We start from the raw sequence: 26,012 nt of genomic DNA on the forward strand, positions 1-26,012 counted from the left end.
CTACAGAAGAAATCAAACAGGTTTGGATTCTCCAGCCCCAAAAACAGACGTTTGGAGTCCACGTGGTGAAAAACATGAGAGGCATGGTATGGAGAACTTCAGTAAGTCCAATGGCTTGCCCTTTCTCAAAGCATGAAGACTAAAAGGCACTCAGCAAAATCATCACCCACGGGTTTAAGACAAACAAAACCACAGATGGATAATTAACTATGGATCTGAGTGTCAGAATCAGACAAAATCAGGAATGGTTGTTAAGCAAAATGCCACAACTTCTAGGTAGAAAGCTACAACTTCTACCTCAGAGACCTGCTGAGCTAATGTCAGGAAAAAGGCATCAGGTTAAACCACTTTACCTAACCCAGCACAGCTACTCACATGTTCAGGTATTCCAGTCTTAAACGTTTAAAAAAAAATCCATAATCTATTAAATGCATAGCTTAACAAGATTACCTATACCTGACTGAACTGTTCTTAGAAGCTTAACGTAGAAACTATTGCTAGGTTCAAGAGCGGCAGGAGTAAATCTTGTGGTGGAAAGGACACACGCTTACACTTCAGTATTTCTGGACCTCAGTCACTCACCAAGCACACCCGGGACGCCACACGGAGAGGAGAGGTAAAGCAGTCTCTTACCCTAGGCAGGTAAACCAGAGTTCTCTAAATGAATTCTCATGCCAATTCAGAACTGCAGAAGAGAAGCTAGTATTTGATGCACGCATTTTAGTAACTTGACCCACACTCCTGTAAGTATTAAAAGTAACTTTTATTAAAAATAAGAATAAATTCTCTTTATAAATACAATCATTACTGTGTACACAATCCTCTTCAATACACACACTGTGGTATTCAAGATCAGTGGCATTTACGTAAAACACAGTATTAGTTTTTAATTGTGTAATTTTATATCCACATACATTATTTTGTAGATCTAAAAATGTCTGAATGGTTTTGGTTTTTTCAAAGGACAGAGCGGTATTTACAAGCAAACATGATCCAAACAGCACACGCAGACTCAGGGTACGTAAACACTCGTACACGAACTGCAAGTCGCACTTGGTCTCCCCTACAACAGATGATTTCTTCACAAAAAGGAGACCTATGGGACAAAAAGAAAAACAAGAGTAACAGATATTACTAAGCTATTATTAAAATTTTCAATTACATATGTGCAGTTATTTCAACTGTGACTAACACTCAAATAACAGAGTGTCATGAGTCTGTCATTACAAATAATAATATTGTTGTATAGTGCAGGGGCTGTTGCCTTGGAGGAAAATAAGACCACCACTGATCATTTTTAACAAGTGCAGATAAATTAATTTAACCCCTCCTTCTAAGTCTTATCATCACTGAACTCACGAATGTAACATAGAAGCTCTGTACCCCATGACCCTTTACATATAATACACAACTCTTCTTCCAGTTTAAATTTACAGAAATTAATTTTCTTTAAATGTTACTAAAAAAAAGTTGCAATTCCTGATTACGTATTACTGTTTATATATATACATCTCTTTACATTTGAACTTACCGAAGACATGTGGCAAATGCTCTCCTGGCATTTCTGTATACAAAATGGATAGGAAACCCTTTAAATGTGTGACCATCAGGTACCGCTCTCCTAACAGCGTCTTGAAACTCTTCATTTCCCGCAGAAACGCCTGTTGTACGTTCAAGCTCATAGGCTGCTAATGCTGGTGACAACAGATAGGATAGGTGGTCATCCCAAACAGCAGACAGGCCAAGATCCTGTGAGGCAAGACACAGAATGACGACAACCGTGCAGAATGAACGTTAGGACATTAGTAAGCTTTTATACTATACAGATTCAAATAAATCCAGGACAAATCTTTAATTTGTAGTTAATGGAAGTGAATCCACGAAGCAGTAAGATTTGTACATTGATTCACACATCAGCCAGAAGAATCAAACACCACCAACAAAATACCAAACATTTACCAAGAACTGAAGTTAGACTACTAGACTACAACAAGACCAACAGAGTTGAAACTAGATGTCTTAGCTACAGCATCACTGCATGAAACGTAAGAAGATGGTGCATAAATACACAGCAAAAATACGGCAAAGCTCAACTAAGATTCACCTCACATTTTTCTAATGTCTCTCGTGGAAACCCACTTCTGAAAAAAACAGTGCACAACAGCTCCGCCCGACACATACACAGGTACACGTGCCTTCCTCCTACCATCCCACAAGTGTAAAGAAGTAGAAAAATCCACCACGTACTTCTTCAACACTGCATGAGATTCAGACTCTGAGAATTACTTGCCTCCCCAAAGGTTGAGCATTGTGTGGGGAGACATACACAACCAAAAAAACCCCCATTAAAACCAGACATAAGCTAACAGGGATTCAAAATATCATCTCTTTCACATCCAGCATAGGAAAAATAATTTCTGGCACATTACATCTTGTAAAAATCATGACAAAGGATGAAACTAACTTCTAGCAATACCTTCTGATTTTGTAAAGCAGAGTAAGGTCATGAAAGCTGAAAGCCTGTTTTTAGCTAGGGACCAAAAACATTTGTGACAGATAGGCAAAGCCCACTGACAATCAGCTTAGATCTCCCCAGCTCTTTTACAGACCACCCACAGGCAGTCTGCAGGTGTCAGTAAGCTGAAGATCACAGACCTACAATGAGAGGCAAAGGCAGGGTGGGAGGGAAGAGCCCACACACGAGGCTACAGAATCACTACTGGAAATAATAAGCATGACATCATCTAGCTCAGTGGAGTCTTTCCAAGCAATGTTTCAGTTATTTCACTTCTCACACACCGCACTCATGCAGAAGCGGATGGAAAACACACTGCAAAGATAAAAGTACGTGAACTAACATACGGCTATCCAAAGAAAGTATACAGTAAAAATATGCACCTCTACCACCACAACAGATCGATGATAATCCTTAAACAGCGTTACCTTTCTGTGTTCAGAGACCAGTATTCTCAGCTGCAGTTCTATCTCGTTGCTTGTTACTGCCGCGTCTATTGCGGAAGCACACAGAGGAGGAAAAGGGGGAACTGAAGATGTTGTTCCAGGGGAACATACAGATTTTATTGCTTCTTCACTCATGGGTTTCCATTTAGACTCATCATGCAGGTCAAACACACAGACCTCCACAGCATCTGAGGGCTGACAATTTCCAAAGAACTTCTGATGGTTGAAGATACAGCCTATTGTGCGATAAGGATACACTGGCTTGGGTTGTTCAGCTAGCGGAGGGTCATCAGGATTGATAGGTCTGTGGATGTACCTGAACAAAAAAATTTATTATTAAATACACCTTATTTCAAGACCAGGTAAAAATATTTAAATAGGAAAGGTATAAGCCATTTCTCTTTTTTAAAAATACAAGCCAAATTTATTTGTTTGGGGTTTTTTCCCCCCTAAAATGGCATTCATTTATTTACAGAAAAGTAATTACACACATTTTGGAGGCATAACACAATGAAATAATACACCACTTTTTTCTCTAAATCTAGAAAAATAAGCTGAATAATCAAGCGGATGTTAAACAGCAATGAAATTTTGCAATTATAACGACATACCCATGCAGGTTCCCCACCCATCACATGTGGAGAAACACATCTTCAAATGCTGATCACAGGATACACAAACAGTGGCAAAACAGAACTACTTATTTTCAACACTGGTTATTAACCAGCACTTTTCACAAAGCCAAAAGTCTTATATTCAAATACATAGTCCCACTGTGCTTCTACCAAGGCAACTTGAAGCTACATGTGACAAAAATTATGTTTCCAAAAGTAATGCTTCAACTAGCACGAGAAGGAACAATGGGATGGATCACTGTGCTGAGTATCATCAGTAAAGACAAAGTTCTTTTCCTTGAAGTCTGGAGCATTTTTTTTTATTTTTATACAAGAATCAGGATTGAGTACTATTCTATGCACTTGAGCAACAGACATGCAGAATAAGAAAAGGGGAAAGTTTTTTTAACAAACAGGTTCCGGGAGCTTTGGAATACAGAACAGCTACGTGTGCCCTTCTAAAATTACTCAAGTGACAGAGAATCTCAGAGAACTTGCTGAGATTTCTGCAGGGGAAAAAAATAATGTAACACTGATTTCACAGATGAAATAAGGAAAAAAATATGGGTTTCTGTGCTGGTTTTGGCTGGGATAGAGTTTATTTTCTTCAGAGTAGCTAGGATGAGGCTATGTTCTGGATTTGTGCTGGAAACAGCATTGATAACACAGGGAGGTTTCAGTTACTGCTGAGCAGTGCTTGCACAGAGCCAAGGCCTTTTCTGTTTCCCACACCGCCCCACCAGCGAGTGGGCTGGGGGTGGACACAGCTGGGACAGCTGACCCCAGCTGACCAAAGGGATGCTCCATGCCATATGACGTCATGCTCAGCATATAAAACTGGGGGAAGGACAAGGAAAAGAGGATGTTCAGAGTTATGGTGTTTGTCTTCCCAAGTAACCGTTACGTGTGACGGAGCCCTGCTTTCCTGCTTAGTCACAGGCTGGGTTAAGCCACAACAGTTCCTAAAGCATCATGAGAGATTTCATCTCCTTCTCTACAAATGATGGAAGCGATGCCATCAATGGCAACCAGCTGCCGTATGACACGAAACAGTTGCTATACTGTATTAAAGCCACTGAAAACTATATTACAAACTGTTGAAATATTTCACCTTACATTGAACCAGTTATTTTCCAAACAACACCAGTACACAGAAAAAAAAGATTCAAAGACTTCTGTCTTTAATTACATGAATTACACAATAGGATGTAAAGATTAAAAAAAAAAGCAACAGCAAAAACAGCCCACGCAAACCTCAATATATGTTGCTCAGTTTTCTTGTATTCCTTTCACTCACCTATGTCCTGTTAAGCTCTCCCAAAAAGTAATTGCTCCATCAGTTCCACAAGTCATTACCCAAGTGTGGGGGACTCCTTTTGCTTTTGTTCCAACACACACAAAGGCTTCCAATCCAAACCCAAGAAGAAGACTGCACAGAAGGTTAGCGTGATCTTCACAGTCACCCTAGGCAGTAAAAATTAGTAAGCTGGTTTGAGTATCAGGCATGGATAAAAACTTAGATGAAAGAAAATAGTGGTATTTCTCTAATCATGATTTAACAAGTCATGCTTCCCTCTTGTTTAACTAAAGCGCATACCAGAAGTCAGGATTTTTAGGTTTAAACAAATTTTAGTTCTCTGTAATAGAAAAAATAGCTTAAAAATATAGTATGTTCTAATGATAGACTGTTTATTTTTTTTTATTAAAATATACTGTGTGATTAATACTGGAAAACATTTCTTCCGATTATAAAGAAGCCTTCAAGTACACCAAAACCAGAATCTATTGACCCGTACGTACAAAACTAACATTCTAATTAAAAGCCAAAATGTACATAAGGCAAATACCTGAGGTAATATTAGACATTATGCAGTATTTTTACACAGTTAGGAAATGTAATCAGTTAACAAAATGTAATTCTAACATAATTTTACTGTCTTGAATGTGTTGTCAAAGTTCAGAAATTAAAAAAGGTCTAACAAACGCCCCCACAGGTCTAGCTGTGTAACAACTGAAAGCCATGTGTAGCTGCATTTCCCTTCAACCAGGAAAAAAAGTTTCCTTCATAAATGTATTGATACCATTGGCAATTCACAGAAACCAGTTTCTGAATGTGATGTGTAATACTCTAAGTACTTTACAGCTAACACTTGTAAAGAAAGGAAAAACATTCCCCATGCAATGAAGCCTTCGTAACACAAAGCACAGCATTCAGAAGCAGAAGAGTAAGGCTCTTAGTCAAATACCATTCAGCATGTTGAAAATGTAAAATTCAGTGTTCCTGGATGTATCTGCTCATTACACAGATAACACCACCTTCCCCTACCATAATGTACAAGGGAAATATCCATAAAAGTAGCTTTAAACTGTTCTGGTGAACCTGTGTTAATAATCACAGAATCACAGAATGGTAGGGGTTGGAAGGGACCTCTGTGGGTCATCTAGTCCAACCCTCCTGCCAAAGCAGGGTCACCTACAGCAGGCTGCACAGGACCGCGTCCAGGCGGATCTTGAATATGTCCAGAGAAGGAGACTCCACAACCTCCCTGGGCAGCCTGTTCCAGTGCTCCATCACCCTCAGAGGGAAGAAGTTCTTCCTCATGTGCAGCTGGAACTTCCTATGCTTCAGTCTGTGCCCATTGCCCCTTGTCCTGTCACTGGGCACCACTGAAAAGATGCCCATTCTCTTGACACCCATAATGCCACACCACTTTCCACAAAAAAATTAGTAACAGTTCAGCTGGGGTCACAGGGGCTAAATTCAGTTATTTTCCATAGTTTTCCACTACTGCTTTGGAGGAAACCCTTTCTCTGTGCCTCCAAACACAAGGGTCCTCAAACTCAAAGTTGCAATCACCACCTCCATCCAAAAGCCAGTGATGCCTTTACCTGGTTCTTATGCATCACAAAATATTCAGAGACAACAGTTAATGCCTGTTCTGTGCATCTTTGAGACAGGCCTAAAAATTGGGATCCATCTCCTGCTGCCAAGAACAGGTATTTTTAATATAAACACATCAGTGAGACTGAACACAGAAGTATCTCAGTGGCAATGAAAAGCATCGACTGCTCCAAAGAGATATTAAAAGGGATCACTATTACTTTTATTCATACAACAGAAGAGCTGTAATCCAGAATCAGTCAGTTTGTTTCATCTATTATAGTCATGCAAGGGTCAGATCACTAAGAACTAGGCTGAAACATTTAGTGAAAATTCCTATCTTGCAAAAAAATGAATGCAAAGACTGTGAGCGTATTTTAGCCCATCTGAAAAAAAAAAAAATCAGTTTTCCGAAAGAGACTTGTCCAACTCTTCCTGGATTAGTCCAGATTTTAAATTAGTGGCCTGCACACTAGCAGGGATTCACTGAATAATTATCTGGGATCTTAGAAAAGCAAGCTCATTGTCAAACAGATGTATTGACAAACGGTCCCCAACAACAGCAGTAAAGAAAGTCTGCTCTACAGCCTTCCTGACTACTATTTAACATTCATCTCTCTTTAAAAAGCTCTTAAATAAGTTATTGTAACAGAATTCTCCAAATTTGCTTTAATCCATGTATTTGCAGCCTCTTTTAAACTACTGACTTCAGACAGAATAAGACACCAACTCTATTGTGTCACACAAAGACCATTTTCACATACCTTGTTTCTACATAAAAAAGCAAGAAGGGTGCACCACTGTTCTTGTTTGCCACCACCTCCTCCGATGACAGGAGCTCTTTCATAACCCAGGACACTGACAAATCGCGCTGCTTGTCTAGGTGTGTCTAGTAACCGGCCTGCTCGAAGTGGTCTGATATACGAACATACTGGACGGTTTACTCCGTTTTCATCCTGAATACATAAAATATGTTTATTTGCGAGACATGCAAATGTTACGACAGATTCATCTTAACTTAAGCTGTCTTTTTTGCTATGGGATTTATTCTCACTGAAATAAATATCACTGAAGAATATTAAGACACAAAAACTCTTCTAGAATTAAGACACAAAACCATTAAGGCAATTCATTTAGAGAGACTTTACAGTTACATTTTTCCACTGCCTCTTGCACCAGGAGGGCATTCTAGGCTAAGAGTTCAAACACCTGGAGCAGTACAGCTTGAACTTAAATTCCTTAAATGGGCGAGGAACTGTTCATACTCCATCCACTGTCAATTTCCATACTATCATCAAACATAAAACCCCCCAACAAACAAAGAAACCACCAGCCACCAAACACTCCACATCCAACCAAAAAAGACTCTGAATCAAACAAAAAACCCTCCAAAACCACACACCCACCAAAACTCACAACAAACCCCCAAACCAGCCCCTCCCCAAAGCATTAAGCACTCAGTAGCTGATTTTAGAGTTTCAAAGGTGTCTATTTGCTTCTGAATTTGAATACTCCTTACCTCTTTTCGTAACACCAAAAACCAATAAAATTGACTCACAATGATGTCACTAGATATATAAAAATTACCAGAGTAGTCATACTAAAAATTTCTAATTTCTTGGAAAAATTAAAAATAAGATGACTTGAAAAAGGTCTGGTTTATTATGTGCTGCAGGGAAATATTATGATTATCAACTATTAACACTATTCCAAGCAGTGTAAAACCCTTCTTTTCCTCACTGGTACTTTTATGTTTGTATATTTAAAAAGGGATCAAAGCCTTTTAAATGTCTGCAGCTTCAGGAAACCATGGTCTCATATTTTTTACTGTAGTCACATATTGCCCCCATTAAGGTTTTGTCACACTTTTCCAGCAAGTTGATGTAAGAAAAGCACCATTTATTTGAAGCTGACTGGAATCCTGCTGTAAATTATTTCACAGCTAGAAAGCAAGCAAAAAAAAATCACAAGGAGGATTCATTATTTACTTATTATAGTTTTACATATGTAATGCATGCTTCCACATTACGCCTATGAAACTGGCTGATAACTAAATTATCAAACAATCCCAATAATCTCACTTCTATTCCCAGAAATGAGAAAGGTCGTTAAAGGCAGTTTTATTAACATTTGCTGTGGCCAGAGGGAGAATCATGATAAGCTCTCTGTAGGTACTGAACTAGCAGAGGGCCTAGTTCCAATAGTGTTCTGACGGCTGCCAGTTTCTATACTGTTCTGTAACAAAGAACTTAGTCCTCTAATCCTATCCACAAACCCTTCTCTCCAACCGTACTACAGCTTTGTGGGTGCAGAAAGTGGAATACCATTAATTCACACATTGCTTTATTCTCAGAATAGTACAAGTCCCATTTTTGGCTCGTGTCCCCAACCAAACTCTCAGTTCTAAGATGTGCCATTCAATTATATATTTTGTTTCTCTATAAACCCTGCCCTGAAAACCTTAAGCCTTCATATCAGATCTGGCTGAGATATAGTTAATTTTCTTCACAGTAGCCCCCACGGTGCTTTGCTTTAGATTAGTGACCAAAACAGTGTTAATAACACACCAACGTTTTAGCTATTGCTGAGCAGTGTCTGCACAGCATCAGCACCTTCTCTGTTTCTCATTCTGCCCTGACACGGATTAAGTTTAGGGTGGACAAGAGGCTGGGAGGGGACACGAGCAGGACAGCTGACCTGAACTGACCAAAGGGATATTCCATGCCACACAGCATCATCTTCAGCAATAAAACCAGTGGGTGTGGAGGACCGATTTTTTCTAAACTAGCCCCTGCTTGGAGACTCGCTGGGCATCAGCCTGCTGGTGGGAGGTGGTGAGTGACTGTCTTTGCGTCACTTTTTCCCGCCCTCTTCCTTTCTTTCCTTCACTTATTAAACTGTCTTCATCTCGACCCATGAGTTTTTCCTCACTTCTGCCCTTCCCATTCTCTCCTCCATCCCACTGGGTTGGAGTGAAAGAGTGACTGAGAGCAGGCCCAGCTGCTGGCTGGGATCAACCCACCACACCCTTGTTTGGAAGTTCACATCACTACTGAACGCTCACGGTACAGCCAGAATGGAAGCCGTTACTTTACTGAAAAGAAAGAGCAGGCAGGGACTGCTTCAGGAAGTTACTTTGAGATAATAAGCTATGGCTTATTATCTGTGCTAGGAAAACTGCTACTATGCAAAATAGATTCATGGCACTAAAAATGCAAAGAATCCTACCATTCCTTTTACCAAGAGACAGTTACCAAGGAGCAACTGATGCACAGTAATTTATTAGCCTACAATAACTATCTCTGTAGCTAGCATGCGACATTAAGCAGACAGATTGCTTTACACACCACACAGAGCTCAAATATTTTGTGGATCTGTTCTAACAGATCTAAGTAAGTCCAGTTTTTGTAACTGTTTTATCTGATGTCAACTTGTTTGAAATAGTTTGCACAGAACATTTTCATCTTTGCCATTTGTGAGTATTCAAGGGAAAGACTAAACAGGCTTTTTTTATCACCTCGTGCATCAGAAGTGGTTGGAGCAATCCTTTCTGCATCATACTATTGAGCTTCAATACATATACAGAAGTTCAATCCTTACAAATTGCATCACCACATGCAGCCCCGACCTGCATGTAACCACGTCATAAATCAATACAAATTCTGTATGACATAAACTTCAAAATATATCTGTAAAAACAAAATCATACATTAAAGAAATGACTGGTCTATTTGTAAAACTTACAAACCTGTGCAAAAATCTTTACTAGCCTTACGTTGTGCGTAGGCCTTATCTGTAGGTACTCTCTCCACCACTGTTTAGCATATACAAGAAATAATCGCTCTCTTTCTGCTGTTTTCTGACGTTCCAAAGTAAACTGCAGTTAAGAAAAACATAACCAACCACACACATATTAATTCCAAACAGGAAATAAAACCCATCAAATCATGCCTATGTAAAATAAAGTTTAATATTTAAAGTGTGCCACGCAAATGTTGAAGAATAGTGTTTGTAAATTAAAATCCAATGAACAAAAACCTCAAGTTACTTTTCTTGTTTGTAGGCTCATCTATCAAGCTTGACTGAAGTAGTATTCATCTTAAGTGATGCATTTCTGTCCAGAAGGATTTCTCAGCTTTTGATGTGCAGAAGAGTATCTCCATGCACCTTCAGGGCAACATTTACTGGCTTTCCAGACAGAATGGCTGACTTGAAATTATTACTTCAAACAGGAGAGAGAGCAAGAAAAGATACACTACCTGAAGAAAACTGGGTATATTTCATCTTTCTTATTTTTCTTCTTAAAGTTTTGATACGAGTAAGTAGAAAAAATACTAAAGTAGTATTTCGCATACAGTAATGTTCAGTATAAACAAGGTAGTTTAAAAAAAGTTTTAAAATATTTAAATTTAATGGGAAAAAAAACCATGGAACATTCAAAAACCCACAGCCCTCAACATCTCCATAAGTAATTCTACACTGAGCTTCCTCCCCCAATAACAGAGTAAGCCAACCCTCCCCAGAATTACTTACTTGAGTATTAGTTATTTCTGGAGACAGCGTCTTATTAAGCTGTGGATACATTTCCAGTCTGATGTTTAAAACGCCAACAGAAACCTTTGATTCTGTACCTTTGACCCAAAATAAATTTTGATCAGTTCTCTCAAATTCCTTTTACTTAGGACATTTCAGGTCAGGCAGTAGCAAATAATTAAAATGAATCTTTTAGCTATATAATCACAAAAAAATAACAAAACTTCTTAAAATATATGCAAAATAAGCATCTTTATTTGAATTTCAAACTCAAATGAGGCTGCGTAAGAAAGAATAATCTGGCCTGAAAAGCAGACATCTAGATCAGAGATAATTATCCAAGGCCCTCTCTGCAGTCAGTACCAGCATGTATGAGATGAATGGCATTCTAGAAATGTCTAGAATAGGCATCTAAAACAGAGTAGGAGAGTCACATACTGTGAAAGTGCCTATTCCTACTGACTACACAGGTAGCTCAAATGTAAGTATTTGGAAATAAGTGAAGCTGATCTTCCCCAAGATTCAGTTCATTAAGACAGATGGAGTGCCATACAACTAGAGTAATGAATTTTTAAAAAAATCCCAACAAACGTACCACAAAATCCCACAAACCTAATGGTGTTGCATGATGCTGAAAAATTAGAATTACATAAAGAACAAGAAGGATTACAAAACAATAGAGATTGGGCCTATAAGCAATACAAGCAACAGAAGCCTCACACAGTGGTTTGTTTATCTGAGGTAGCAGCATGCTTTGATGTTCTTGCTGCATTTTGTACAATAACAAGGCTTCAGCAGAGGAGAAAAAGCATTCGATTTACTGGATTGATACTTTATTACTTGGAAAAAAAGATAATGATAATTAGATTTAATTAATCCCGTCGCCCATTTGAGTATTAAACTGAACTTACTTGTTATGCATTTCCAAGTCATTATAATAATAAGCTCTCAATTTGAAAGACTACCCAAACCCATACCGATACTAAAGTTTCGGCAATAGTCACCGTTTTCAGAAGGAAATGAAACTAACAAACATTTTACCAAATAAGCTTACTAGATTTGTGTTCATTGGATAAAACATTGCACCAAATCAACAAAAAAATCCAGCAGGCAATAGTGATAACAATCAGGAATAACTTATGTAGTATATCCAATCTTTGAAATATTTTGAAGGTTTAATTTCATCTCTTTTGAAACTATCAAGAACTGCTCACCAACCTAACAGGCAGAGAAATGGTGTTAAAGAATACTCAAGCGACTCATCAGCTACTATTTGATCAAACTCTGGAATAGCTAATGTAGAAGTCATGATAAACTGAATCCTACGGCTAATCTTTATCCACTAAATCATAATAACCTAAAAAATGAGGTTGGAATTCCTAAAAAGGAAAGTAGGGACAAGCGACACACAAAAATACACATGTATACTAACTACTAAGCACTTAAACAAAGCTGTTCAGCCTTTCTGTCGGAAAACATGCTTCCAGCTACTGGAATAAATGGCAGCACAGCAGAGACCACTTTCTCCAGCAGTTGCTAGTTTGCTATGAAAGTGACACAGGCTAGATTTTACTTGTTGGTGTACTGGTCTGATATGTTCCTGGAGATGAATTGGTTCATTTTTGTTTGGTTTGCTTTTGACAACTTATTTAGATTTTGCAGAAAATCAGCAGTGAGAGTTCCCAGACATGGGGACCATCATTACACAGGATATGGAATATACATTTTTAGTATTTCGATAACAGAAAAATCTGACCATTAGACTCCCACACATTTTCTAAGGATTCTTTATAGCAATTTATTAGATGAACTAAAAGTAAACTACATCACAAATACTGCTTTAAGCTTATAAGCAAGCTCCGTACCCAACATTTTAAGTCATCATCACAGCCTTATCATTTGTCCTTACCTACACCCAGGAGTTCAACAGCAACATTCGTTACGCCATTCTCTGCAGCCAAAACAGATCGCCACTCCAAGAAATACGATGCTACTAGTGTTGTCTCACCAAATGTGTCTGTTTTGATCAGAACCATATGCACTGGGTCACAGAGAGATAACATAGTCGTTGCATCCACCATTTTACTTCCATCACCTGCCATTATTAAACCAAGATTAGACAGCAAGAATATTATCATCCCAAGTCTTCCTCAAAATCAAAAAAAAGTATGCATTTATATTTATTGCATACATTGCATTTTAAGAAAAATCTCATGTCCAGAAGCGTAAGCAATGATCCCATCTTAAAATCAAACTCAGTTTAGGACAGAGCTACAGAAAGATTACGATTCATTTGCAGAGGAGATAAAAAGATTCCTATAGTTGAGTACACCAGCGTAATTGGTTCAACAGCACAAAAATTAAAATGGAATTAGCATTGAAGAAAATAAAGAATATTAAAGCACCATTAAGTAAAAGCAATTGAAAAATATTATTTTCATCATTTTGAACACGTCAGGTCAACTTACTCTTCATCAGTATTTAGGAAACAACTTTCTCTGTAGTTAAGCTTGACCTTATGACAAACTGCTCCATGACCAGCAGAATTAGCAAAGTCTGGTTTTCTTTGAATCTGTAGTATATTCACTCCCTTCCCCAAGTCCAACTGCAATAACTGTGGCTATCTCTCTGCTTCCTGATATTCCATAAGCTACCCTGGATTTCTACACGATTTAGACAACATTCAGAAGTCTTTCCACAACATACTTAACTCCTACCATGTTCCCAGGCTACAACAGAAAAATGGCTGTGGATGACCGACTCTTCTGCAGCTGTTTGCTAACTGGTACACAAACTGAACTCACACTCCAGTTTTTCTTTCCATGTGACAGTAAATCTATGTTTCCCTTCTTCACTTATCAGCACAAAGTTCACGAAAATCACAGCCACCTTAGCATCTCTTACCATCTCCGAGACGATCATCTCACTGTCAATTATGGATAAAGTTGGTCAAATTCAAAACTTAGAGTGGAAAAGAAGGAAAACAAGAGGCAATAGCAGAGAAAGATCTACAAGTGGATAACCGAATACAGTAATCGGTTTCCTTAGGAAAACATGATAAAAAATAGGAAAGAAAGCCACTAAATCATATCAAACATTATTTCACAATAACTCTGAAGTCAGAAAAAACCCCAATAGCATCAGCTTTAAACCCACAATGTTCCTTACCTAGGCTATCCTTGTGTAGTTCAACTAAAAAACCGTCATGAAAATCTGGCTCACAGGCACAGGGGACAGGTTTAGAACGGAAGCGCTGATTTCGAAAATGTAAACACAGAGTGAAGGTAGAACAGATTTGGCCAGGCAGAGGCTCCGGTTCCTGAAGATGCTCCAGAAAAGCTTTTCCACCCAAAACCTGAAGGTAAAGATACCTCCGTGTTGGGTCAATGTTAGCTGTAAAGCGTAGCAATAAAAATGAAGAGACTACAAACAGATCTTAGGAAGCATGTTACATACAGTTAACTAACAGGAGACTAGAAAATAAGAAACTTTTTTGAAAAAAGTGGTGAGGAGAAAATGATTTTAAAATGTACGGAAGTTATCTTAATGTAAAATAAATTACATTTTAAAAAAAGTTACATTTTATGCGACACTAATTTCTGCTGCTTATATCAATTTTCTTCCTGTAGATAAGCACAAAAACCATCCAGCTTTATGCCAGTTCATACTGGATTATTAACTCAAGAGTTCAAAAATGACAGACTTCAAATTTCTCTCAAAACGATGATCCAAATATTAAAATACACAAGCAACATACTTTTTCTCAAAGCTGGTGGCTCTCTGTCAACAAAATGTGTTGATGATTTTGCAGCTGAAGTCCTCTCCTTTCCATTCACATCCTGGAATTACAATTAAGACTTTTTAAGGCATCAAGGGATACAACAGATACTCTTACTGCAGTCTTTTAAAAACTAAAGATTCCTCCACTTCAGCTGAATGCCATTCCTCAGGTATGCTACCTTCTAGTGCTTAAGATGTAACGAAAACTGAACAAATACTTCCAATGTAGTATTATCATTAAACTAATTTTAGCATATGCGTTAAGCTGTTCTGCTCCTAGTACGTCACAAATCAGTAAAGCCACTACAAAGCTTTAGAAGTAGCGAGTTTTCACCTTGTCAAAACACCAAGTCAGTAAGAGGAATAAGCAAAAATATTTTCACTTTTCAAAAGCTACTTACAGTTACAAATTTAAGTTCCTTCATAACATCGTCAATGATTCCTCGCTGTCTTAAGGCTTTTATCAGATCTTCCGTGGATAACTGCTGATGCTCAGGTGCTAACTCTTCACGTATAGTCTCAGCAAGAACTTCTCTTATCCTGCCATGGACATCCATCTGAAAGAAAATTCACTACATGCTACAAATGGTAGCAGCCACGACTAAACAGTCACTCTGTAAGACTAAAGACATTCTCCTAGGAATACAGAAATACCTACACTAAAATATTAATCCTTTCAGAACTAATCAAATTATTCACTATCTCACCAAAGCATCTCTACTAGTTAAAAAAATCATGAGCATACCAAACCTCTGCATTTTCACTGCTCGTCTTGACAGCATCCCCTGCCCTGAACTTTCCTCCTTACAAAAAGGTCTGCAAATTCACCATTTATAAAATGGTCACCTATTTAATTTCTTGTTTCCCTCAAAATTCAAACTTGGGATAATAGTTTATTATTTTTAAAGGGAAAGAGCACACCTTTATATACTTGTAGATGAGGCACAAAAGTAGGAAATCTCCATTGCAAGCTCCCCCTATGCTGAAAGGGAACTCAAAGCATTTCTGTCCTTCATTTCAGCTGTGAAACTGCATGGATTTGTAAAGCTGTTTGTCCCACAGGAGGGATATTAAGGCCACGGCCATTGGGACTTGAAAGACTCATAGAATAGTTTGGCTTGGAAGGGACCTTAGAGACCATCTAGCCCAAGTCCCCTGCAGCGAGCAGGGACATCTTCAACTAGACCAGGTTGCTCAGAGGCCCGTCCAACCTGGCCTTAAATGTTTCTAGGGAGAGGGCATCTACCACCTCTCTAGGAAACCCGTTCCAGTGTTGCCACCACCCACACGGTAAAAAACTTTGTCCTTACATCCAATCTGAATCTACCTTCTTTTACTTTAAAACTATTACCACTTGTCCTACCACAACAGGTCCTGATAAAAAGTTTGTCCCCGTCTTTCTTACAAGCCCCCTTCGGGCACTGGAAGGCCACAACAAGGCCTCCCCGGAGCCCGCTCCAGGCTGAACAGCCCCAACTCTCTCAGCCTGTCCTCGCAGGATGAGTTAAAGCATTCGTACTTCTTTCCCCGTCCCAGGGGGCAGCGACGGGGACGGGGACGGCCGGGGCCTCAGCTCCATCTCTCCGTACCTCAGGAAAGAGGAGATGAGGGCGAGGAGCGGGGGCGGAAGGAGACGGCGGGGAAGAGGCCGCGAGCCAGGGCCGCGGTGAGACGAGAGCGCGAACCGCCGCCGGCCCCCCCGGAGGGGCATCGCCGCCACGGGAAGCGGCAGAGGCCGGCCGGCCCCCCGGGGCCTCCCCCGGCAGAATTCGCTCCGCCGCTCTACCGCGGAGACCCCCCGGCGCCCACCTTGGCCAGCTGCTGGTGGATGATCTGCTTCAGCTCGGAGGCTTTCTCCGGCGGCAGCGCCATGGCGGCGGCGGGGCCGTCGCGCTTCCCGCCCCCAACCGCCGTTCCAACGGGCGCCGGCCGCCGCCCCGCCCCCTGGCGGGCGCAGCGCCAGGCGGGCGGCTGCGGCCGTCGCGCCCCGCCCCGCCCCGCCCCGCTGAGGAGAAGGCCGCGGCGCTCCTCGGTGCCTTTCTCCATGGCCGGCATGTTTGTCCCGTGCGACCGCGGCGGGGGCTCCGCCGGCTCTGACTTGGAAGGCTTCACTCTGCTCATGGTGAGTCGCGCTGCTGCTCCCGCCTCGCCCCCGGCGGGCTCGAGAGGCGCTGCCCCGCCGGAGCGGGCGAGAGGGGCCCGGCGCTGCTCGGGCCCGGGCGCGGTGAGGCGCGGGAGGGCCCTTGTCTGCCTGGCTTCGCCCGCGCCTGGGTCTCTCTCTCCCCCTTCGCTGGGTGTGTGCCAGCGGGAAAGCGGAGAGGCGCCGGGCCAGCGGTGGCTGTGCCCGGCCGTTTAGCCGAGGAAAAGAGGGGGATTTGCTGGGGTCCTTCGCAGAGCTGTTTCCAGCAGAGCTGAAGGTGGTCCTTTCCGTTTCTGTTAACTTCTCCCTCCTCAGCCCCCCCTTTTTCCTGCCCTTGTCAAGCTAAGCATAATGTGCTGAGCTATGGCTTTATGCTTTCGCTCTAAGATTAAAATGCCATATGTCATCTTAGAAAATTTTGAATATCTGTGGGTTGGCACTGGAATAAAAGGTTATTTTTTCTTTTAGATGTGACATCTACATGTTTTTAATGAAGGATTCCTCATTTGTGCTATGTTTAAACTCCGATTAGGATTGTTTTAGGAAGTGTTTTAATCATCTTCATACATGGCATGCACTCAATTCAAGATAACCTACCTGAGGTCACATTGGTTGTTGTGGGGTAAGACTTCCAGCACGGGCTGCCAAGTAGCAACCCCTTATTCCTCCAGTGAGTGAGTCCCTTTGCTGTACTGCTGAAAGGTAACCTTAGCGCCTTTCACCGAGGGCTGCCCAGCCTGGGCTGACTCTGCAGGCTGTGCGGGAAGTCGTTGCAGGTCAGCTGATGACCCGCAGGAAACGGATCATGGCTGGTGCCTTGCTCTGGGAGTGACAGGCTGTTGGATACCAGCCAGTTGGCAAGGACGTCCAGAAGCGGTGCTACGCCCCGTTTCACCAGGAGCTTATCAAACTCAGTGTTTCCACAGTTGGTGGCGGCAGCAATTCATAGACATGGACTTGCTTATAAATTAGAGGGAAGCAATCAAAAATTTTACAGTTGTCTTCTGGTATTAGTTTCTGTAGAAGAACACAAATTCTTGAATTTCTCTTTCTGTGCCATCAGATTAGGTCAGTGTCTGCCTCAATTGGTGATAGCCCTTGGCAATTCCTATGAAATGAATACAAGATGACCCTTAGCATTTTCATCCTTAAACAATGAAAAATGGCCTACTCTTGTATATGAATCAATCTGAGATTTATAGGTTTAGTATGTAATACCAGCATTACCCTTAGGTGTCACCTGAGGCCTGCCAATCTCAGCATTAGTTGTTTATCTACTCTGTATCCAAAAAGGGAGGGAGGAGACAAGTTTACAAGCCTTTATTTAAGTTTACAGTGAGACAGGATTATTCACAGAAGCGGCCAGGATGTTTTTGTGGGACAGGGCCAAAGTCTTGTATTAGTAGTCTGTTAGGAAATAGTCACCTTTGTCGGAGAACAGGCAGCCACTTTTAGGAATCATGTTTGACCAGAACTGAAGTTATTTTAACTTTCACCATTTGAAGAGTGTGTTGTATTGTCCACGAAACACTAATTCAGTAACTTCTGTTGCTTCAGCCAGCGGTGTCAGTGGGAAATGTTGGTCAGCTGGCAATAGACCTAGTGATTTCCACGCTCAACATGACTAAAGTTGGTTACTTCTACACTGATTGCCTGGTGCCAATGGTTGGAAATAATCCATATGCAACAGCAGAAGAAAACTCAATGGAGCTGAGTATAAATGCTGAAGGTGGGTTGAATGCTGAAGATACTTGCAAGCTGCATGAGATGCAAGAATGTCACATTTAGGTTAGTTGTTGTTACATTTTGCTTATGTGAACACTGTTTAACGTCAGCAGTAACTTCAGTAGCTTACAGCTAACAATGTATTTACATTTGACAGAGGAAACTGTTACTATTATTATTTTGGATAACCAATTTGACATACAGAACCAGTAAGAAATGTTGAGTTTCAGCCATGTTACAGTGCATCCAAAACTCTCTGCAGTTTTAATCCAAAGCAACATGAAGTGTGCGCATACTTACAGTAAAGTGCTGAATGCAAGCTGTGTTTCTGGTGTAGAGGGATGTTTATTCTCTCTTGTTCCTTCCTTCCCGCCTATGTTTGCCTTTTTCCTTATGTGGTGTTTCTTCCTCTTCCCCCTTCAAATTATTTGTTTCTTTCCCTGTATTGATCATTGCATTTCATCTTTTTATTTCCTCTTAAATCATGGAAGTCTCAGAATAATCTGTCAGTCTCTTTAAGCAGCTTCACAAAGATTATCTGAATCATTACAGGAGGCAGATCTTCATATATTTTTCTTCATTCAATCCTTTGAATTTATGACAAGTGAAATTAAATCCAGTGAAGACAATGCACAAAAATATGTATTTTTAATACTGTGGGTATTGTCAGGCTTTCCTGTATGAATTGGTAGCCTAAAGGTTTAGTATCTTGAGGTTTGTAAATTGGATAAGTCTGGGTACTTGTAAGGCCACATCTTTCTTGCTTTCTTGTGAATCTTAATTTCTTCTTGTAGTGTATTCATTACCTGCAAAGAAGCTTGTAGTTCTGCAGATCAGATCACCTTTTATAAAGGTATGTATGTTCATCGATTGCTCTTCACTATTCAGTTTGAACAGTTCTGCTGGCAAGTAGGTTAAGTGGCCTAGCAAAATATTTGTCTGCTTTGTGCTGTAACACCTTCTGCAGTTGATAGGGGCATAGTTAACAAAAACTGACTCATGCGTTCATTGAGGGTTGAGGTTTTGTGTTGTTTTTCCAAGCCTCAGAACACCCCACCTGTATTGGTGGATTTTAGCATAAATATTGCTATTAACAGTCTTGCAAATACAAAATTGGTCTGGGTTTTGTCCATTTCTTTTTTATTTCTTTACATTTATTGTCTTTGTGTATTTGTCTTTTACTGTAATACCTTAATTTTTGGTGTCACTCCAATTTATTTCATAGTGTTCTGTAGTCACTTAAGCTGTATTCATTATGTAAAAAATGAAGAATTTAGAATTGCTCATTAACTGGACAGTGGCTGTAATTTAAAACAAGCAGAATACCATGCCAGAAAAAAATTTGTGGTACAGTTTTTAGCAGTTCAAAGTGTGGAAAAATACTGTGTGATCCTACCATCCCATCTTACTCTAAAACTTTTTCCAATGGTATTAATGGCACACAAAACAGATGGTACTGCTGTTGTTAACATGGTCTTGATGATGACTTTTATCATTGTACATGTAGCTTTGATTCAGTGAACAACCAGAGCAGTCCTCTGCTTATTTTTAAAAATACATCTGAAGCTGAGGAGTAAATACATATGAAGAAAACCTTACATCACTGCTGAACATTATCTGTAACACCTAGTATTGTTGGCTTTTAGCTCTTTTTTTAAGGACACAATATATTTTTGACTTTTTTTTCTCTGTCTTTGCATAAAGAACAAGTACAGGCCCTTCTGTCAAACACTGCTTTCTTGGGTGAAAAGCAGCAGATGTGCCAGAGTCGTTCTTCTGTCTAGCAGCCATGCATACCAGCGCAATGATGAGCAACTTCTTGGGTATGTTTGTATCATTAAAAGACCTAATTAATGTTTCTGTTCTTTTAGACAAGCTGACATATTTCCCTCTACTGAGTACTTTTGGCAGGGTTCTTTTTGCTTTGCTGTGTACATAGGTCATATAATACTAAATATAGTATTAAAACATTGTGTTATACAGATTTGGTCTCTAAACTTAGTTACTACTGTTGAAAGTACTGAGCAAATAATAAGCTGTAAGTAAATTGCACTTGGCCTGCACTGTCAGGCAGCGGAGCCTCACTTTTGTTAATTTCTTGTGGTTGCAAATAGTGTTAGGGATTAGGTGCTAACATACAGGTCATAGAATATATTTTTAGCAGTTAATTAGAGTATTGGTTAGTTTCTTACCTCTTCTTAATTATTCTACATGTTGAAGTTTTTGTTTAATATAGTAAATTGCCATTTTTTCATAGCAAGTTATCAATTCTTATTTGTTGCGAGGCAGCTGCAAGGTTCGGACTATATGTATTTTTGTGAGATATTACCCCTTTAAAAAACAAGCATTATTCGCTGGTTGAGGACAGCATAATCCGTGATTTAACAAAAACAAACAAACAAATTTTTGCAGAAGCCTAGTTGTTATCCTCAGGGTATATAAATGTCTAGGGCCTTAAAGGAGGTTTAGGTCCATGCACATCCCAGTTATAGTTACCAGTGATATTTGCATACAGTTGCAGAATGGCTAGCTAACATGGACTGAAATAAGAGGGACTGATGGTTACTCAGTATGGTCTGTGTCATAATTTTTGGTGATTTAAACCCCCCCTCCTCCCCCTGCACCACAGAAGGAGTCTCTGCTAGCAGATTCACTAAAGAGTGAGGGTAGCGCATTCAAAAATACTTAGACTTGACTGCAGTCTATAGATGTTTGTAGTGTGAGCTTATTAAAAATACTGTATCACAGTGAAGTCCAAGTTTACCCTAACAAACTTTAAACTAATCACCTCTTACCTGAAGGAAGAAAAAGCACATTTTATTTGTAAATCGTTGTAACAACCATTAGTGTTTCTGCTATTTATGTGCTTATGTATCTGTTACTTGTCAGTAATTTGAGTCTCTAAAAAGAGGATACCTTAGTTCTATTTGTGGCAAAAAGTTGAATAGTTTGTACTGTTTTGAGGCTGCAGACTACTTTTTAAGATGATTTGAGGAGGAAGGGAATGTCAGTGCAATTCTTCATTGCAGGAGTGAGGCCCTCAGTGCTCGCAGCTTCTTTCTGTCACAAGTAACAACATTGGTAGTGTCTTTTATTGTCAGACTGAATGTATTCTTGTTTTGTTTCTAGGACACCACTACGCTACCTACTTACACCTGATCTTGAGAAAGCAGTTGGAGGCCTTATGCAGGAGCTAAACTGGAAAGAAATGGAAAAAGTAGCAGCTTACCCTGGAATAAATGACACAGAAAAAGTTTTACATATTCCTGGAGGTGGCATCACAAAATTATTGTTTACTGAGAGGTGAGTTTGTCGCGAACGAGTGGTTAGGTTGCTTAAAGAATCACTGTCAAAGGTATTTGTAAGAAGTGATTTTTAATAGGAATTTATAAAATGTGATTTAACAAAGTTTGTTGGCAATGTTCACTCTGTTACTTACTAAATGAGTGGAATTCAAAATCGAGGTAGGATTGAGGTAGAATGACTTATACAGAGGTTGAAGAAAGAGGTAAGGAGTGAGGGAGACCCTCCTGTTGAGTCGCAAGGTTCGGGATGGTTCCCATTGCTTGCTAAACTCCTTCTCAGAGAGGAGCCTAGGTGCAGCTGGATCCAGACTTCACATTGGACTGCAATGGTTTATGTCTAGAGGGTATGTCTAGTAGCAGTTTAAGGTTTGTTCGCAATTAAAGAGACAGAGAAAATCACAAGTGTTTAGCAGTAATTAATCATTGGTTGATTTAGCATTTACAAAGTGATTAAAAGGGATTCACTACAATCACAATAATAGAATATTATGATTTGAATCAGTTCACACACACACACACAATATACATATATAAAGGTACCTGTTAAAAATTCCCCTCAAGTTAAATGAAATACTCACTTCAAATGATTTTTCTCAATGGGCGAAGGTTGAACCTCAAATAGTGTAGAATCCGTGTAGTTCAGCCCAGGCTCTGTCAGCAGCGATAACTGCGAACTTCAGAGCTGGAAGGCTCTGAGAGGCATCCCCACCTAGCGGGAGTTACTGAGTGCAGCCCGCTGCAGTCCGGGAGGGCTCAAGGGGCCTCACTTGGTACCACTGTTTATTGGGTCACAAGATGATTGACTTTGGTCACCAGTAAATTTCCATCCTGGCCACAGCTGGTATGAGGTAATTCTTGCCAACAAAAGCACAATTCTAGTGCTCCTTAGGCTGTGCAGTTCTGACATTTATCAAGCGGGCAGCAGAAGTTCCAGGTGTGGTCAGGGGGTGCCTGATTGTCCCAGCTCACTGCTCTTGCTCAAAGGCAAGAAAAATGACGAGTTGTCCCAGCTCATTGTCCTGCTACAAAGGCAATAACGCAATGTCGGCTGCTTCTGTGATCGCCAGGTGGTCTGAGGGGTGGAGGGGCATACCATCCCAGAGCTGCCAAAGATAAGCACAGAAAGACATCGGAAGTCCTGCTTTTAGTACAGGGGTAAAATTATCTTTTAAACGGCTATATTATAGGAAAAGTCCCTATTCATAGAAAAGCATTTTGTAGGAATAGATGTTCTTCCAGATCAAGCCCATAATTAGGAGCAGATTTAGACGATATAATATGCCAGAAAATAGGGAATTCTGTATCATAAAGTTAAAATGTGATCAAAATGTAAGTGAATGGGCTAAAGGAAAACAAATGCTTTACAGTTAATATTGTGATTAATCTGGTATATGATTTTATGCAAACCACAATTGGTAAATAGTAAAATTCCTGTACCTGTGATACTTTGACTAAAACTGTCTTCAGTGACAAATAGTTCCATCATCAGGTGTGTGGGAAGAAAAAAAAAAAACAAAAACCAACAAACAAAAAACAAAAACCCAAACACACAAAAAACCCCACAACAACTGAGCACTGAGAAGGAGTTAAGATTTCAGGACCAGCAAACAGTTAGGTGTGGGTTTTGTGTTAAAAGGTGTGTGCATCAGTAGTTGTGCCAAAAGCATGTCTGAGTTTCAAATTTTGGATAGTAATACTTGTTTATTATGGTAAAACTATTTTAGCTCTGCAAAAAGATGTTTGGTTTGTAAGTGTCAGGTGGAAAATTCACTTTTATTTTTTTAGCTGTTGTTTTTGACATGACTCCAAACTGTTGCATCCAACAGCAGGAGAGTTAATAATACCATGCTTACCTTCATACTGACTTCAGTATGCAAACAAAAAGACCTCCCCAGGACTGTAGACAAAAAAAACCCCACACCAACCAAAAAAACAATCTTCACATCTAAATGAAAAAATGGGAATATTGTGACGAAAGTAGTGATATGCAGTCTGCAAGACTGCTGTTTGAAATACACAGAAAGATAAGGAGTGATTATATCAAAGGATCTGTATAAATACCCCACCTGCACAAAATTGCAAAGAGGCCAGATTGGCCCTGAGTAACTCTTCCGTGACCTAAGAGTCCTGCCTCGCAAAGCAAAGAACAAATTCAAGAGTAAGAAAAAGAACACGAAGCGTGAAAATGCAATCCAGGAAGTCCGGAGAGGGGGAAAAAAAGTCTCTATATGCATGCGTTTTACTTTGTTTTGTTTTGTGTTATTTTAATAAGCCATATGCAGATTGTTGTTGCTTTGTAAACCCAGAATAATTATATTTATGTACTGAAAAGAAATAGAAATGCCTGCTCGTTTTTGTTGCAGCTGTTCTCAAGGAATCCAAATGGCAGTTCTTCTGAAATTCTGCTCAGAAGGGGACAACATCCCTGATGCTTTTGCTCTTGTTAACTATCTTAATGAATGGCTCCAGCTAATTAAAAGCGAAGTAAGTTGCTGTTTGATCTAGAGTTCTTGCTTTTGTATTTTATATCCATTATTTTCATTTTTCTTCAACCCAGAACATTTTAAATGTTACTCAGCTGAATTTTAGAAAAGTTAAAAATGTATGGGTTGGTTTCATTTTGGCCCTGGGTCTTCGAGGATATGCCAAATTAAAGATAGATTTTGATCAAAATATCACTGGGAATTTCTCCATCTGAAAAAACAAACCTAAACCCCAGTCTCTTGTTTGACAAGCGTGATGGAAAATTGTGTAAAGGTTTGATCTTCTAGTACTCTTGTCTAAATCAACCCACAATGATATTGACACGTGAAATGCTACCTGTTATTTTAATACACATGCCAGAGATAGAATTACATTATTATTATTTAAAAATTAAAGAATTACTCTGTTTTTGTTGCAGAGCAACAATTCTACAGATACTGCTTCACAATGGAAAATACCAAGTTCTTGGCGCTTGCTTTTTGGCAATGGTCTCCCACCTGCCCTTTTCTGATGAATTCTGAACTCTTTGTAAGTCACATGTGCAGTCTCAAACATCCCTTGAGAAGATGATTACATACTAATTGCCAAGCAACAGCAGCTTAATTTGTTGTGTACATAAATTCTTTATTTAAGAAAAATTCCTTTCACATATGTGAATAGCTGAAGAAATTAAGGTAACTTTCACAAATTGACCAAAAAGAAATGTGTTTTGTACAGTTGTTTATTGAATAGCTTTGGTTGAATTTTTTTCCAATAAAATATTTTTTAAAAAACTTTTTTCTTCAGTTAAGTATTATTGCTGTGGAAAAGCTTACGGGACACCTTTGTAAGGTAGCTGAGGGCTTGAGATGGATGTGTGGGCACAGATTTTCTTATGAAGGTAAACACCCTACTGTTCCTTGTTAGCTGTGGATCTTGGCTTTTCTGTTTTTTACAAACCTTATGGGTGATGTAAGCAAAGCTCAGAAGTGATCTTGTTCTGCCACCTTTTCCCAGTGCTGATGTGTTAGCTTCAAATGAGGAGACTGCAAGCCATACAGCAGCCTCTGCTATCTTTTCTGGTCTACTTCCATTGTATAATTTCTGTTCTGTTTCCAAGGGCTGCAGAGATGCTAGAACTAAAGCTTTCTAGGTAGGTGGGCCTTCTTAGACTAATTTGTGTGCTTTGCAATATAAAGAAATTAAAACATTGCCCTGATAGCAGGCAGTCTGGTATCTCTATTTTTTATAAACTTAGTCTGAGACACCAATTGTGTGATGAGTACTTCATGTGTTTGTAACGGTACTTGTTGCGTTATTAAGCTACGTGTTCAGTTTTGATCTTTTGGAAGTGCCTGGTCAGCTTATTTAAAAGTAACTTTAAATCTCAAATTTCTAAATTATAGCTCATGAATTAACAGACATGACACATAAACAGGCTGTGTTTTTAAATATTTAGTCTACTCAATAATTTTTGTTGTTGTTTGTTTTGTGATACTGCCATGCCAGTAGTACAAATGATGAGGAAAGGAACACCAGCAGTTCTGAAGAGAGCTGTTAAAGGTATAGGAATAAGATTCAGTAGTCAGCTTTGCTTGAAAGCTTGTGCC

At 39.7% G+C, this 26,012-nt stretch overlaps 2 protein-coding genes across 4 annotated transcripts; one reads left to right on the plus strand and one right to left on the minus strand.

Annotated features, from left to right (window-relative positions):
* Positions 1–791: 791 nt before the first annotated feature.
* On the minus strand, positions 792–17,651 carry CEP76 (centrosomal protein 76). 3 transcript variants are annotated; one of them, XM_075416503.1, is made up of 12 exons: positions 17,507–17,651; positions 15,171–15,326; positions 14,747–14,828; positions 14,158–14,382; positions 12,899–13,084; positions 10,990–11,087; positions 10,205–10,333; positions 7,221–7,412; positions 4,873–5,039; positions 2,944–3,277; positions 1,532–1,749; positions 792–1,096 (listed from the first exon to the last, which is right to left on the minus strand). In XM_075416503.1, exons 2-12 carry the CDS (start codon positions 15,324–15,326, stop codon positions 958–960), a joined length of 1,926 nt encoding a protein of 641 aa, XP_075272618.1. In that variant the 5' UTR covers positions 17,507–17,651; the 3' UTR covers positions 792–957. The 3 variants fall into 3 exon arrangements, with proteins under 3 accessions (XP_075272618.1, XP_075272619.1, XP_075272620.1); XM_075416504.1 differs by lacking the exon at positions 17,507–17,651 and adding an exon at positions 16,579–16,687 and having other exon boundaries at positions 12,899–13,006; XM_075416505.1 differs by lacking the exon at positions 17,507–17,651 and adding an exon at positions 16,579–16,686.
* Positions 16,771–25,504, plus strand: PSMG2 (proteasome assembly chaperone 2). Its single transcript, XM_075416507.1, has 7 exons — positions 16,771–16,891; positions 18,467–18,638; positions 19,429–19,487; positions 20,339–20,457; positions 21,764–21,937; positions 24,303–24,423; positions 24,842–25,504. Exons 1-7 carry the CDS (start codon positions 16,814–16,816, stop codon positions 24,932–24,934), a joined length of 816 nt encoding a protein of 271 aa, XP_075272622.1. The 5' UTR covers positions 16,771–16,813; the 3' UTR covers positions 24,935–25,504.
* Positions 25,505–26,012: the final 508 nt, after the last annotated feature.

Source organism: Opisthocomus hoazin, chromosome 3 (assembly GCF_030867145.1).
Source record: "Opisthocomus hoazin isolate bOpiHoa1 chromosome 3, bOpiHoa1.hap1, whole genome shotgun sequence".
In the NCBI taxonomy this organism is placed as follows: Eukaryota; Metazoa; Chordata; class Aves; order Opisthocomiformes; family Opisthocomidae; genus Opisthocomus; species Opisthocomus hoazin.